Source organism: Myxocyprinus asiaticus, chromosome 29 (assembly GCF_019703515.2).
Source record: "Myxocyprinus asiaticus isolate MX2 ecotype Aquarium Trade chromosome 29, UBuf_Myxa_2, whole genome shotgun sequence".
Classification (NCBI taxonomy): domain Eukaryota; kingdom Metazoa; phylum Chordata; class Actinopteri; order Cypriniformes; family Catostomidae; genus Myxocyprinus; species Myxocyprinus asiaticus.
The window spans coordinates 17,253,022-17,270,072 of NC_059372.1; the positions used below are offsets into that span (position 1 = coordinate 17,253,022).

Here is a 17,051-nt window from a genome sequence, read left to right on the forward strand (position 1 = left end):
CATGACCTTGTTAGTGAATGAAACAGGAGCATCTCATTATGGGATTAGGTGTCAGTGGGTTTACATGATGGCTAACAGGATTGCATGCCATGCATAGCACAACACTTCATGACCCAGACCCCCCCATCTGGGCTTGGCACATGCCATCTGCCATAAGTCCTTACAATAATATTTTTAATCAATCATATCATAGCTGGCTGCACATTGTCGGCATCCTAGCATCCCGGTTAGAGTGACTTGACCTGAATGGATGGGTGTGTTGGATAAAGCATGTACAAGACTGTGACTAGGCAATTCTCTGCCTGCCAGCTTCAATATTTGGGTTGAAATGCTGAGATTAGCAGTTAGCGTTTTGATATATGGCTGCTGACTTGTTCCAGACGCCTCCACTTGACTGTGACAGACAGGGCTTATTTAACCTTATATACATACTGTATATAAAATGCAAAACACACAGTAGATCCGTGTCACAAGATCTTTAGTCTTGGTCTAATCTAAGATCTCCTAATCATGAGTGTGACTGGAGCTGAGACAGCTCCAAGCCATCCGTGTCTCCTCACTCGGCTGCATCATTAGCCACTAATTTCAGTCTATAGATTTAAAGATTTAATTAGGGCTAAATGGCTTAATTTGTGGATATTACCCAAATTACTGTAATTTATAGAATGGATGGTGGTGAACCTGTTATGCTGTAAAAAAAAAAAAAAAAAAAAAAAACTTTTTACAGTTGTGATAAATAGACATTCTTGCTCCAATTGCCATGTTTTGTACATTTTTAGTTTACGTAATATTTTGAATATTAGATGTTGAGCTGACTTTTCTTTGGAGACTAATATGGCCTTCAGACTTCAACTAAATGCGTTAATCCCATAGACTGTTTAGAAATCATGAAATAAATGCTATTTTTATGCATTGTCAATGGCGAAAAAAAAACCTTTTCATTTGTTAAGGAAAAAAGCTAATTTTTCATTACTGTAATGTGAAAAATATTATATAATTTGGATTGTAAATACATTTGTAAAGTTAAATTGTAAGTATGCATCATTTGTTCAACTTCACATTGGCCCTCTTAGCAGCATGACTGCAAAGCAAAACTGTTATTTAAATTTCGAATAAACTGAGTAACAGACATGTCTGTGATTGGTTTCAATGCTCAACTGCTGCAAAAAATATGTCATAAATACAAACGAGAGTAGACCTATATGGAATGCTGTAATTGGCTTTTTTCACAATTAGTTAATTGTGGCAGCTGTAATTGCAGTCTCAATTATTTATTTGATTGATTGTGCAGCCCTCTATGGTATTTTTCAAATTAAAAGATAATTTGGGGTGGAAATGTTCTTAATTGTCATGAAAATAATGTAAATGCAAAATATTAATGGTCCTAAAAATAGCTTCATGTTCTTTATGAAGAATATACTGTGTATATATATATATATATATATATATATATATATATATATATATATATATATATATATATATATATATATATATATATATATATTTTTTTTTTTTTTAATTGGTTCCAGACATTTCTTCTTATGTGAGACTATTTCTAAATGCATTGGTATTATATAAAAATGTCCAATTTATCAGTCTGAAAGATAATGGATTTAACTATGATCTCTGCATTCTTATTTACTTGATTGTACAACTCGAAGTATTAGCATTGCGCTAATGCACAAGTTACATAACACTGATTTGCATGGCTTTCATGTATAAATCACTATGCTGTAATAACATCTTCAGAAATTTACAAAACATTGAGTATGTTTCTATCTATAGTGATCTGCATCACTCTAGCATTTAGCCACTTGTCTCGACACTCTCCGTTTTGAATGGGTGTTGTCATTATGAGATTACTTTTTAGTGCGCCATCATCATTTGTGGTCTGTTTATTGAACGAGTTTCAGTGCGTCTCTGTGAGCCAGAATATGAGACTTTCATCACCACAGTTGAATCATATTGTTGCTGTGCAAAATACTAAATCAAATCCCTTTTATTGTCACTCAACCATATAAAGTGTCTCTATGCGAAATAGATGTAAAAACGATCAGCTCGCTGCATGCCTGTCCATACTTCTGCTATGTGCCGGAGCTGTAGTGCGCTCTGAATTATATCAACCACACCAGAGTTGCTTTGGTATCTGATTTATACACTGCCAGCATGGTAACCAGCCCTTCCTCTTTGATGCCCAACCGTTCAGTTGATAACGATGCAAATTAGACATCAGGGCAAGGCTTTCAAGCACAAACCGTTTTAATGGTTCATTAAGGGGCTTTAAAGAAGTTTAGAGAAGAAAATAATTGCTGTTTGATTGGTAGGCTAAATGTGTTTCTGGTAAGAGACTGAGTGATATATGTGTACCATATGTTATATGAGTGTTCTCAGATGTCTCATGTGTATATGTGGGAGTGCTGCCAGTGTTTAGCACGTGTTTGGCTGGTATGTTTAGTGGTGCTCTCTAGCTGGGATCGCTGCCATGGTCGAACGCTCTCGAAGAGGTCTCATAGACCCTTATTGTGACGTGCCAAAACATCACCAATGAAGACTCGTTCACGAAGTTATCCATTTGTCCATATATCATTTAGAATTCGCGTTTTGGTGCTTAGATTAATTGCCTGTTGGTGAACAGATTATTTGTGATGAGTCTTTCTCTTTTTGTGTTAATGTGATGATAAACATTGTTATCAATGAGTGCGTTTACATGCACACCAATATGCTGATAAGTACCAAAAATGAGCTTGTTCAAAAATTCAACAACACAAGATAACATTGCTATACATTACTTCATATTTAGCAACACTCTAGAAACCAACCAGACACCCTATTGTCCGTATACAGTAGCAGCACTTTGGCAACCACCCATAACACGAGTTTTGCATGGGCAAATACCATTCAAAAAATGTATTTACTTATATGTGCATTGTAAACAAAACAGTTTTATCAGCTCAACTTTATAATTTTGTATCTGCTGTAAGCTTGTTTCCTTGGTTAAAAATTATTTAAATTTTCCTATAAAGCATTCATAGTGTCCAAGTAACAAAGTCCAGTGAGGTAAACAACATATGTTATGTTCTTGCTCTATTCTGATTATTAGTAACCTGATGTCCCATCCTGCCCTTTGAGCATGTGACTGACTTCACCTCTTAGTTTTTTATAAACCTGGGAATTAAAAGCAGATTATCAGGGTATTCTGGTCTGACAGTCCGTCCAGAGACAACCAGCACTCCTAAAGTCACGTGAGCCCACTTGCTAAGACGATTTATGAGACAGATTACAAATTTCACAAATAATACCAAGTCCTGGCCCTCCTCTTAACTCCTTACTATACTAAATGCAGTGTTAAAGGATAGTTCACCCAAAAAATGTAAATTCTCATTTATGCCAACCCAGATGTGTGACTTTCTTTCTTCTGCAGAACACAAAAAAGATTTTTAGAAGAATATCTCAGCTTTGTAGGTCCATACAATACAAGTGAATTGTGACCAAAACTTTGAAGCTCCAAAAAGCACATAAAGACAGTATAAAAGTAATCCATAAATCTCCAGTGGTTTAATCTATGTCCTCTGAAGCAATCTAATCGGTTTTGGGTGAGAACAGACCAAAATGTAACTTAATTTTCAATATAAATCTTGACTTTTGCAGTCTCCTTGGGAATCATGATTTCAAGTTCGATTACACTTCCTAGTGCTCTGCACTTGCATCAAGCCCTAGGAAGTGTATTCGAGCTTGAAATCATGATCATGCCTAGAGACCGCAAAGGTGGTATAGTATGTACAGTAAAAAATGAGTTACATTATGGTTAGTTCTCACCCAAAACAAATTAGATCACTTTAGAGGACATGGATTAAACCACTGGAGTCTTATGGATTGTTTGCTGCCTTTATGTGCTTTTTGGAGCTTCAAAGTGTTGGACCCCATTCACTTGCAATGTATGGACCTACAGAGCTGAGATATTGTAAAAATCTTAGTTTGTGTTTTGCAGAAGAAAGTCCTACACATCTAGGATGGCATAAGTGTGAGTAAGTGATGAGATAATTTTGTATTCATTTACTCACCATAATGTTTGACTTTCTTTCATCCATGGAAGACAGATGGAGATATTAGGCTGGTATTTAAGGGACTGACAGCCTCAGTCACCATTCACTTTCACTGTGTAAAAAAAAAATATTCTGCTTAATATCTCCTTTTGTGTTCCACGGAGGAAAGAAAATCATATGGGTTTGAAACAACATGAGGGTGAGTAAATAATGACAACATTTTAATTTTTGGGTGAACTATCCCTTTAAGAGTCAGTCTTTTGTGTTTTTGTTGTGTTGATAGACAGATGCAGTCATTGGCTATTGCAGCTGAAAATTAACAGGGTAAAAAAACATAAAAATGAAGCGATAGCCCTGTCAAGCTCACTATTCTCCTAAAGGTGTGAAATTGGATATGCCATGTTATTTGAATGGATGTGAGTGTTAAGGTGTTATTATTGCTGTGGAAGCTATATCCTTCAATTAGTGTCAGTGATCAGGCTTCTGCCGGCGGGCTGAATCGCGAGACACCGGTGGAGAGAAATCACAGTCAAGCCAGTAAACCATTTTAATTTGCTTTAGCAGCTGCACCAGGCGCTGATATTTTCAGACAGCAATTTTATAAGGAATGTAAGAGATGGTGGCCATTAGCATAGTGGATATTGAACAGTTTACCTAGGTGTAGTTATAGATTTGGGTGTTTTTTTATATGGTTGTGTTAAATGATGATATAAAAGGCATTTTATTGTTTTAGTGAATGTATATTTTTATGACATTTACTTTTAGATTAATTTAGCTGACACTTTTATCTAAAGCAACTTACAAATTAAGAAAAACTCTTGGAATGTAGCATAAAGGAGCCAACAATATAGGCTGTAATAATGATATAAAGGACATAATTTTCATTAAAATATTATTTTATTAAGCAGATTATTAAGTGCCATCCTTCCACCGGGATATATAGTCCCTGACATGTAAACAGTAACAGTGATATACACAGTAGCTGTGTGTACAGGTGTTTCACATCATGGATGTTTCTGTATCGTTCTGTATTTTCTTTCTTTCTTTTTTTTTTTTTAGCACCACTAGAACACTGTATTGACCAATTAGAATCCAGGAACAAAAATGCCCAGCCTAATCTCATGAAAATTACGTTAGTGTGGCACATTTTTCCAAATGTTGCTCGTTACACATATTACATTGCAGTTCTAAGGACAAATGTCCGCTGTGTGGCGCTAAAAGTGAGCTTTTTAAGGTTAATGCTCTATAGAGTTTTAAATCAACTAAACCTACCTACCTCCCTACCGTAAACCTTAAACCAAACCGATGGTGTCATAAAAAGCAAATGTGAGATAGAAAACAGATTAGGTTTTTAAGGTTAATGCTTTATAGGGTTTTAATTCAAGGAAACCTACTTTTCTACCCAAACCTAACCGATCATGTCATAAAAAGCTAATCTGACATAAAAAGCAACCACATCATATTGTGGCGCTGTTATGATACTTTTGGCTCTCATGTCAATTTATGTGCTCTTCTACCCGCAAGTGCAGTGCTCCATCAGTTGAGCCACAGCGTAATTTGATATCACCCAAACAAGCTTGTAAATGTTGTTGGTTATGTTATGCAAAATTTAAATTGCATAGCCTTACAAGTAATGCGCTATAATAAAAGGGTTCTGATGTGTTTCTGAACTGATAATCTGATGTTTGACTTGTGATTTGTATCACTTTATAGAATAAAAAGTTATTGCTGTTGTAGCGCCTCAAGTGTTTATTTGCACTCAGGTGAAAATAACACGTGCCACACAGCGTGGCTATTTGCACCACAATGGTCTATTGGAAACATAGATATCTACGACAAACAGCATTGTGAGTGTCACTTCAGGGGTGTGGGGTGTAATGCAGATGAGACTGCCTTTTCGACCCGGGTAAATTCCGTGTTTGTTGCACTCTTTTTCCCATTCTCCTCTCTTAAATTTTCTTTAATACTACTTATGATAATACTTCAAAATGAATTTTGTAATGGTAATGGTAGTTTTACTATAGTAATATTGTAGTAATATTGTATGTTTTTTTTGGCAGAAACCATAGATTTGATGCAATTACCAATAGTGTTACTACAGTAATATGGTGTTGTTTATATAGTAACCATGTTTAATTTTGTGGTTACTATGATTTTACTGCAAAATTCCATGGTGATACTATTGCTACTGTTGTAAAACCATGGTTAACCTTTGTAAAGGAAGATTAGGGTTAGGTTTAGGGGTAGGGGTTGGTGTAGTGTGTCTGTGTGACTCTAAATAAACACAATAAACATGGTGAAATGATGCCCCTATACTGTTAGTATTTAATAAGGGGTGCAAACCACTATCTGCCACTATTTGCACGGGGGTGCAAACCACATCTACCATTATTTTTACCAGGGTTGGGTTTGCACTGGGGTGTAAATAGCATCTGCCGTGTTTATTTCACTAGCATCTGCCGTGATACATACATAGAGCTACGTAAAAATACTTTTTTCAAAATGTAGGTATAATAACACGAATTCTGAGTCCAGGTTGTTTAATACGGGTTCACTTGCAATGTGAATAAAAAAACAAATTCCGACCACAATGTTTTTTGTGTGGTGTTTTGAATTATTGGTTGGCGAGAGAATGGAACAGTTGAAATTTCATTTTTATTTGAATTTTAACAATTAAAAATGTAATTTTAATTGTTTATGAACAATGCTGTTAAAGCATTTGTATACCTAATTTGGCATAACTGTTTCATTATGTTCTTTCCATGGCGTTGATGCATTTTGAGGAGTATTTAATCTGTGTTTTTTTCATTCGAGTGAGATGAGTAAAGAGTGCTGTTGGATATTTATTTGCACATGTATTTTGCTAGGAGTATATTCCAAATGTACTCCTGAAGCCAACTTCTCTTTTTATAATGTCTGGATTAACTGGTATAATATAAAATATGATATTAATATAAAAATAACATAAAAGAAAATACTGTCTCATGGTCTTTTCTTTATTTAAATTATTGTAATGCTTTGTTATTGTACCCTTGCAATAAAAAATAGCAGTGTGGTTCTTCAATTCGTTTGTCTACAGTAAAATATAGCATGTAAAGTGTCTTTTTATGGGATTTTCTAAGAGCTTAGTGCAAACCAATTTCCGAACCTCGCTGCTGTTTTAAATGCCATGAGAATGTAACAGGCACAGTGATATACACATAAAACACCATAAGCAGACTTTCAAAAACAGACCAGGATTATGTTTGCAGTAGCCTACAAAGCGTTCATGAACTGCAACTATTTATTTTTATGCATTTAATTTTCGGGGGTGTGTATCAGCTGCACGTCCAATGCCGGTGTTTTCCAGTTGATTAGCACCACCAACCCGCTGGATTGAGCAGCTGCAATGACTCTGGAAAAAATTACAAAAAGCTCTTATCTCACTGGTCAGTCAGTCAGTCCGAAACAAATAAAATCTGTCCACGCTCCATAAAAATAAATAAATAAATAAAAACCTTCTGATTGTCGGTGGCCGACTTGTCAGATGCGATGTGAATAGCGCTATAGAAATGCATTATTCCAATTCAAAAGCTTGTTCAGAATGAACAATCGCACCGAAAAAACAGACTTGGGGTGAACAGGCCTTTAGGTTGCCTCTTGTCTTATGTAGTATCTGGGTCCTGAAGCAAAACCAGTTGAGAGCCACTCTACTAGGAAACAAACTGTGTTTCTTAAATTATTCAGTTTGCCTCAAGTTCTGATTCAATTAGACTCTGGCGTGTGATGGATTCTGCTGATGACAGCATCAGTCTGCTGAGCTCATCCTGTTTCCCAGCGGTCTCCTGTTTCCTGCCTCTTCCTCGCTGTCAGCTCTGCACACAATGAGATCAGCACTGCAGGAGTATCCCCTTTCCCCCAGCAACTGCTGATGCGCTCGCATTCTGGGTATAGGCACTGATTAGCAGTCAAACAGAGCAATCTGCCCTTCACTTCAACCTCAGCCAGACAGAGCTGCAGCAATATTTCTGCAGTCTAAAGCTAAAGCACACTGCATCTGTCCTCTCTGCTTTCAGCCCCGGTAAAGCTCAATGCCTTCAGTCAACACTAATGAGCTGCTGAGATTCTGCCTGAACAAACAGACACGGCAAATTCCACAGCATGCTAGTGCTGAGTTATGTTACGCACTGAAGGGCTGTTAGTGTGCAGTGTCGGGGGAAGCTACTTTAAATTATGAGTAACATGTAGCTCGGGAAGCTATGGTTGTAAAGCTGATGTGTGTAATTTTTCCAAAGGTAAAATATTTTCTCCTGTCCCAGCTGAATATACAGACAACTACAAGGAAGCCATTCGTAAGTTGAGTTCCCAAAAATTTTAAACACTGTGGATCTGTGGTGCTATCAAAACATTGTTTTGTTTGTTTGAGCAACCTGACCAGCCTGACACTGCAACATTGGCTCAACCAATGGTGTGAGTTTGGGGGTTAGGCTGTTTATTTGACCAATGGGAGACAGGGGAGTATTCGGGAATGCTGTTTTGAAAACAATCATTATTTTTGCAAATTTTATTTGGTAATGCTATCGGAGCAGAAATTACACACAAGAGTCAAACAACTTTTAAAAAGGTAGTTGGCTACACCATAAGCTACTAACAAAAAGCAGTTAAGCTGTTTAAGATGTAACATCTTTTTAAACATTGGCTATACACTGGCGGCCAACGGTTTGGAATAATGTACAGATTTTGCTGTTTCGGAAGGAAACTGGTACTTTAACTCACCAAAGTGACATTTAACTGATCACAAAGTATAGTAAGGACATTACTGATGTAAAAAACAGCACCATCACTATTTGAAAAAAGTCATTTTTGATCAAATCTAGACAGGCCCCATTTCCAGCAGCCATCACTCCAACACCTTATCACTGTGTAATCATGCTAAATTGCTAATTTGGTACTAGAAAATTTGCCATTATATCAAACACTGCTGAAACTATTTGGTTCGTTAAATGAAGCTTAAGACTGTTCTTGTTTTTGAGTTGCCACAGTATGCAATAGACTGGCATGTCTTAAGGCCAATATCAGGTAAACAATGGCAAAAAAGAAACAGCTTTCTCTAGAAACTCGTCAGTCAGTCATTGTTTGAGGAATGAAGGCTATACAATGCTTGAAATTGCCAAAAAACTAAAGATTTCATACAAAGGTGTACACTACAGTCTTCAAAGACAAAGGACAACTGGCTCTAACAAGGACAGAAAGAGATGTGGAAGGCCAGATGTACAACTAAACAAGAGGATAAGTACATCAGAGTCTTTAGTTTGAGAAATAGACGCCTCACATGTCCTCAGCTGACAGATTCATTGAATTCTACCTGCTCAACACCAGTTTCATGTACAACAGTAAAGAGAAGACTCAGGGGTGCAGGCTTTATGGGAAGAACTGCAAAGAAAAAGCCACTTTTGAAACAGAAAAACAAAAAGAAAATGTTAGAGTGAGCAAAGAAACACAGACATTGGACAACAGATAATTGGAAAAGAGTGTTATGGATCTTAACCCCATTGAGCTTTTGTGGGATCAGCTAGACTGTAATGTGCGTGAGAAGTGCCCGACAAGACAGCCACAACTATGGCAAGTGCTACAGGAAGCGTGGGGTGAAATATTACCTGAGTATCTGGACAAAATGACAGCTAGAATGCCAAGGATCTGCAAAGCTGTCATTGCTGCATATGGAGGATTTTTTTATGAGAAATCTTTGAAGTAGTTTAAGAAGTTCTGAAATTTTTTTCAAATTGTAATAGTAATTTTTCACATTATTAATGTCCTGACTATACATTGTGATCAGTTGAATGCCACTTTGGTGAATAAAAGTACCAATTTCTTTCCATAAGAGCAAAATCTGTACATTATTCCAAACTTTTGGCCGCCAGTGTAACTATAAATTGACATTTTTTTTTTTAATAACATCTTTATTGAGTTTTTACAATTTATACATTGAAAACATACTTAACTGAACTTTTCTTCTACCCTTCCCACTGCAAATCAGCTTTGACATGAAATGTTCTACATTCCTTATGTTGATTTAAATACATACTCCATAACTTCACACATCTATAGCTTCTTCAATATCTCCATTTTTAACAAAGTCCAGAAACACCTCCCATATATTCTGAAATTCAGAGGACTTCTTCCTTAACACATATGTTTGTTCGAGAGCCAAGCTTGATATTAAGTTTTTTAACCATAAACCTAGAGTAGGGCAGCTAGTATTTTTCCAGCATAGGGCAATAGCGCGTCGGCTTGTAAAAGGCATAAATCCTTTCTTTAATAGAAAGAAAACCGTTGTCTGGGTATATACAGAGTATACACAATACAGGGTTTAATGGAACTAAAGAAGAGGGAAATTGAGAGATATATCGAATCACCCCATTCCAAAATGTTTGCAGCTCCTCACATTCACAATGAAATAAAGTACCTTGAAGTTTATAGCATTTAAAGCATAGATCCGGGATATTAGAATTAAATGTATTTAGTTTTACCGGAGTTATATACGTTCTCATTATCCAATTGTATTGTATAAGTCTCATCCGTGTGTTAATGGCTTGCGTTTGTGCATTTAAGCATATTGTTCCCCAATCCTCCTGTGAAATATCTATTTTTTAAATATTGTATCCACATTAGTCTTTTATTGTCAGAATTTTTTTGTGATTTTCCACTAGTATATAATATAATTGGGTAACCCGCCCCTTACTGAAACAATTCTGTATAGAAAATGTTTCGGTGGGGCCTGGGTAGCCCAGTGGTAAAGACGCTGACTACCACCTCTGGAGTTTGCTAGTTTGAATCCCAGGGTTTGCTGAGTGACTCCAGCCAGGTCTCCTAAGCAACCAAGTTGGCCTGGTTGCTAGGGAGGGTAGAGTCACATGGGGTAACCTCCTCGTGGTCGCTATAATATGGTTCGTTCTTGGTGGGGCGCAGGGTGAGTTGAGTGTGGATGCTGCAGTGGATGGCGTGAAGCCTCCACATGCGCTATGTCTCTGTGGCAATGCGCTCAACAAGCCACGCAATAAGATGCGCGGGTTTATGGTCTCAGACGCGGAGGCAGCTGGGATTCGTGCTCTGCCACCCGGACTGAGGCGTATCACTACATGACCACGAGGACTTAAAAGCACACTGGGAATTGGCCATTCCAAATTGAGGTGGGGGGGATCCCCCAAAAAAAGAAAAGAAAATGTTTCCAATATAGACATTGGAGGAAGCTGTACTGAGTTCTTTAGTCGTGAAAAAATCAAACTTCTTAATTGTAAATATTTGAAAAATTGTTTAGGAGGTATATCAAACTATATCAAGATCAGTCTACCAATGCCCTTATTTAACCACATTTTAAACCTCATATCATTTTTAGCCGGGCTGAAATGTTCATTGCCCCAGATTGGTGAAAAACAAGACAGCACTGGGGAATCATCAAGATATTTATGTACTTCGTGCCAAACCTCAGTAGTGTTTCTAACAAATGGATTATCTATCTTTTTCTTTAGTTCCTTACTGCGTGCTGAATATAAAAGACTGTCCAGTGTTAAACCTCTTTATAAAGTGACATTTAATTCTGCAATAAGAGCAGTATTTATCTGGCACGAAAACAATTAGTATCTCAGTTAGGGTGACAACATTACATTGAACAGATACATTTGTACTAAATACAACCACTTAAACTAAAAAACAACCATATTTATGAAACAGAGTCGAAAAATATTGGTAAACAACAGCATTTAACTAAATATTTTGATACAGAAAAGAAGACAGGAACTTCTGTGTTGGAAATCAATTGAACAGGTTTGTTTACATGAACCTTCCAAATGAACAAAGCTTGTTACTGGAAAAGCTATACTATTTATAAAGCACCTGAGCTACTGTCACGCTACTAAAAAATACAGTTGGTTTTACTTGTTACTCCTCAACACTATTTACTCTGTGCTTTTGTGTTCTGCCTCAAAGCTCGTGTATTTTTGGTGTGTATGTGCTAACACATAGTGAATCCTCGCTGAAAAACAAAATAATTGCAGTCCATCACATTTGCCAGTTGCAAACTTTTACCTTCTCTTCTTTTTTTATTTCCACAGTAAATAAGCACAAGCCATGGATTGAGACCACATATCACGGTATTGTGACAGAAAATGATGACAAAGTTCTCCTGGATCCTCCACTGATAGCTTTGGATAAAGATGCTCCATTGCGCTATGCAGGTAAGACCCACCATCTTCTGGTCTCAAACGAAGATGTCAGCCATTTTGCTTCCTCATGCTTTATAAACGTTAATTGTTTTTTGTCATGATCTGGTTTATTGTAGTGATGGCCATTCAGAGTATTTACCTAATTTGTCTCCAGTTTTAATTTAAAGGTGTAAAATGAGGAAAGGTTATGCTGAATAAAATTGATTATGATAATTATAAGTGGAAGTATTCATATTTTTTTTTTTTACTTATGATTATCAGTTATATCACCTATAGTTTACGACCCCATGAAATGGCTCGACGAGCGCAGTTTTCTTTCCTGTGTTGTCGTATTTCTTATTTAAACAGGAAGTTGGGGTGGGATATACTGAAGGGCTTGTCCCTTTTTTTCCAATACCCAAAAGACTTTAGTTTACATTATAGCAGCGAACCATGATTTGCTACTTACTTTTGCTATAGAGGCAGGTGATATTAGAGAGAGGGACATTTTCACTCTACAGAGCATTTTATTGGACAACATTTTGGATACGCCCATGAGTGCAAGATGAGCCATCAATATTTTTTGGTCCGTTTTAAAGAAAGACAATACATACAGTATATCTGCTAATTTTTAATTTTGAGGTAATTTATTAGTTTTTTATTTATATGTACATTAGCATAAAGGTGGCCCCAAAGCTTAGAGACGTGGACTACATTTCATGGAGTCTTTAAAGGCTTTTCAGATTTTTTTTATTTTTTTTTATTTTTCCCACCGTTATTTATCTCGGGCTCTGGAGCCAGACTGAAATCATTTTGCAGCCTTTGGTTTGATAATGCAAGGATCTTAAATAAAACTTATTTCAAAATCTTAAAATAGCTCTTTTAGAAACATTAATTACATTTTAAATAAATGAGCTAATATTATACAATTGCCATTGAACCATTATCAGACTCTACTTCTTATCGTGATTGGCGAAGCCATCTCTTGTTTGTAATTAGGTTTGTAGATATATTCTTGTTGGCTCTGATGCCCTAGTTTAATGGAGCTATTGGTTTATGATTCTTGGGTTTGCGGGTCTTCAGATATTAAGCAGTATGTTGTGCAGAACTTAACATCAAATACACACAGTACCATTGGTTTCCACAAAACTGGGCAGGAACCAATCTGAACATAAGAGCATTCCCTTATCTTTTTTTTTTAATTTTTTTATTTTTTTATTTTGAAGATGTAAATGAGGTCATTTTAAACATGCTGGAGTAATATGCTCATAGTTAATCAGTACAGATGATGATAGGATGTCCATTTTAAATTACTTTTCTCATTCCCCTGGCAGCTGGTCGCCAACTCTTCTGACATCGAGATCAATTAAATTTCCTCTTACTCTGCTCGTTTCTTGTGAGCATTGGCTCTGGCCTTTTTTAATCACTTGGAGATTTACTTTGACCTCATTTCAAAGCACTTAATGCAGTGGGCTATTGTGAACAGGCTGCCTCCATTCTCACAGTTTTAGTACCAGTTGCTAGTGCTCTCCCAGTGCACCCTGAAAATGGGACACTGTTGAGAATTATGGGACCTAACGGCAGGCATTCTTGGCGTACACTAATGTGGTTTACCTTAAAGGGATAGTTCACCCAAAAAGAAAAATTTTCTCATTAATTACTAACCCTCATGACATCCCAGATGTGTATGACTTTCTTTCTTCTGCAGAACACAAACAAAGATTTTTAGAAGAATATCTCAGCTCTGTAGGTGCATTCAATGCAACTGAATGGTGGCCAGAACTTTGAAGGTCCAAAAATCACACAAAGGCAGCATTAAAGTGATCCATATGACTCCAGTTGTTTAATCCATGTCTTCTGTAGCAGTATGATAGGTGTGGGTGAGAAACAGAACTTTCACATTCTTCTTCTTTTTTTTTTTGGCAATTCGCATTCTTTGTGCGTATCGCCACCTACTGAGCGGGGAGAAGGATTTATGCTAAAAAAAGGACTTAAATATTGATTTGTTTTTCACCCACGCCTAACATATAGCTTCAGAAAACATGGATTTAACAACTGGAGTCGTACGGATTACATTTATGCTGCCTTTATTTGATTTTTGGAGCTTCAAAGTTCTGGCCACCATTTACTTGAATTGAATGGACCAACAGAGCTGTGATATTCTTATAGAAATCGATGCTTGTGTTCAGCAAAAGAAAAAGTCTTGCATGAGGGTGTGTTTTCATTTTTGGGTGAACTATTCCTTTAAAGTATTTGTATAAAAAAGCAGCCACATTATCATTGTTAATTTGATTTGAATGAACTGTATCTGTCAAGAGTTGATCTAGATTTATTTGAGTCCCTCTTAAAAATATAATTCCTCTTGAATTGTTAATCAAGCGTCATTTATATTTCAGACTGCTTGATTTGTGAGTTGTGGAGCCAGCAGTGAGAGTGTAGATGATCGGCACACTGATTATATTAACAAACTCTCCTAAATTCAGTTTGAAGCCGTCACATGTCTGTGTGGGTGACTGCTACTTTTTTTAGCATCTCTGCCAATCCTGGCCCACTTAGGACCTGGTGCCATGGTGACTAGCTCACTTTACTCTGAACAGGGACTTCGAGAGTTTGGCAGAAGCCATAAATAATTGTTGTGATATTTAGTTATTCAAACAAGAACTCATGTTGCAGTGTACAATAATTAATGTATCTGTGAAAGATATGTTGAGGTATACAAGCATCTGAGTAGCATTTAATCAATGTTGGAAATTAACTTTTTTAATAAGGGTAAATAATTTTTTACCTTTTATGAGGGCTTTTTTTATCCCACTAGAAATAGGCTAAAAATCGAATGCATTTTTGTCACTTTCAGTGTCATTTTTGCTCCAGGCACAAGTTAATTAATGACCCATTAACAAATTTTCATGTCCTAACTGAAGTTTGTCTATGAAAACTTGCTTGGAAGGGTACAATTGATTACAATTGATATTCTGCTGGCTTTTTATAAACCCACTCCAAGCACTGATGTACTTTATCAGGAGCTCTTACAGTCCTATCAGTGAAGGGTTATTCAGTGCCAGCTTGCTGTCAATTTCAATATTTTCTATGATTCAAAGTGACCGAGTCCTTATTAGCTTTTTCAGGTCACTAAGACTAAAAATCTCTGACAGTCATAAAGCAAATCAAATAAACAAAAACGCCCTTCCGCTAGGATGCCTTTTTTCTTATGTCTCATCTGTTGTTACATCTTGATCCATTTCAGTATAGCGGTCTGGGGAAGGAATCAATATTCATTGTGTTTTGCCTGATGGAAAATAGAGGATTATTGGAGTTGGCACTTGGCATGAAGCAACAGTCTGGGTTTGGATGTACAGTCATTAAAGCTTTAGAATTCACTGATGAGGCACAAAGCCTCCACTGCATGACTTGCTCTGAACAGCAGATCCTAATGAAAAATCCATCTCTAATTGTAGGGGTGAAAACAGGGTGGACAGCTCCACTAGTAGAGGCCACATAAGGGGTCAAAATGGACCTTAAATGGTCAGCCAAGCAGAACCTAGCCCAAAGGAAAAACATTTCAGAGAGGCAGTCTCCATACTTTGTTCTGTATCTGTGATTATAATTGTCAACTCATCAAACTGTGCTGTATACTGTCATATTAGGGCTCAGAATAGCCTCAGAATTAGCATGGGGCAGATTGATACAAACTAGCGAAAACAGTCCAAATGTTGTCTTAAACATAAGTTACTCAGTAGTAACTTAATAGAAGTGTAGTATAAAAGCAATGTCACACTCACAATTGTGCTGCTGTACTGAAGATCAGCATGTCTGTGATTACCAGCGGATTAAACAGATGCTGATTCAGAACAACAGCACTCTTGCTTGTGTGTTATTGCTGAAATCCAGTGTAGAATTTTAAATGCTTCAAGTAACATTGGATATTGAAACATTTTAATTTACTATAGAGAAAATTGCTAACAATGTAGTACTTTTATAACCCGGCATACAAAGAGAATATTGTTTGAATTGGAAAAAAGCCCTCATGTTATCTGCTTACAATATCGGCCAATTCAGACGGATGCAATACTTAATAAATGCTTACATTTGCAGAGTTCACCAATATATTGTGCATCCCTAGTACAAACAAAACTAAAACTGTACTGGTCGATCTATACCCATGCAAACAGGTCAGTTGATGTATTGTGAGCCCTTGACTGGTTCTGTAAAATCTGTCTTTTCAATTCTCTGTGTCTGTGTTTCTGTGATCTGTCAATCTCATTCTTCTCAGACTGACCTGGGTTTATCTTTTCTCTCTTCTTGTAGAGAGTTTTGAGGTGACCTTCACCAAAGAAGGTGATGACAGGCTCTTTCTCCCGCCTTTTAACCTATTTTATTAACCCACTAACGCAAATAAAAGAAATCAGCACTTCACATGGAAACTCCTGTTATGCTCGTTATTGCTCTTTATCTTCCTAGTTCTACTTATGTTTTTGGTTTTCTGTTTTTTCTCATGTTTGAATTGTTTGGAAATGAAAATTTAGCAACTGGATGATAAGTGTGATGTGGGGCTATAACAAAATCTAGAAATATCTATGCATGAGCAGGGCCGCATTGAGGCACTGCGGGGCCCAGGGCTCTGCTGTCATTCGTCCGACTGAGGGAGGGAGGGGGTAATCAGTCCAACCAGGGGTATAGTGGAGGTTGTGGACTGTTATTCTATGAACATATTCTAGACAGTTTTTGCTGTTATGCAAAGTTTCCACAGTTATATCAGCGTCTTCCGCTGAATGCATTTATATGCACTCCTCCCGCGACCGTCTACGGGAGATTAGGGTCGAGGAGA

General features: G+C 36.9%; 1 protein-coding gene across 4 annotated transcripts in view; it reads left to right on the forward strand.

Moving 5' to 3' along the window:
- clstn1 (calsyntenin 1) overlaps positions 1–17,051 on the forward strand; it is a 69,152-nt gene that overhangs the window by 22,430 nt on the left and 29,671 nt on the right. For 2 of the 4 annotated variants that reach the window (XM_051662165.1, XM_051662168.1), the window contains exons 2-3: positions 12,137–12,259; positions 16,532–16,561. In XM_051662165.1, coding sequence (XP_051518125.1) covers positions 12,137–12,259; positions 16,532–16,561 — 153 coding nt within the window. The remainder of the gene's footprint in view (positions 1–12,136; positions 12,260–16,531; positions 16,562–17,051) is intronic. The other 2 variants (XM_051662169.1, XM_051662167.1) reach the window with 1 other exon arrangement.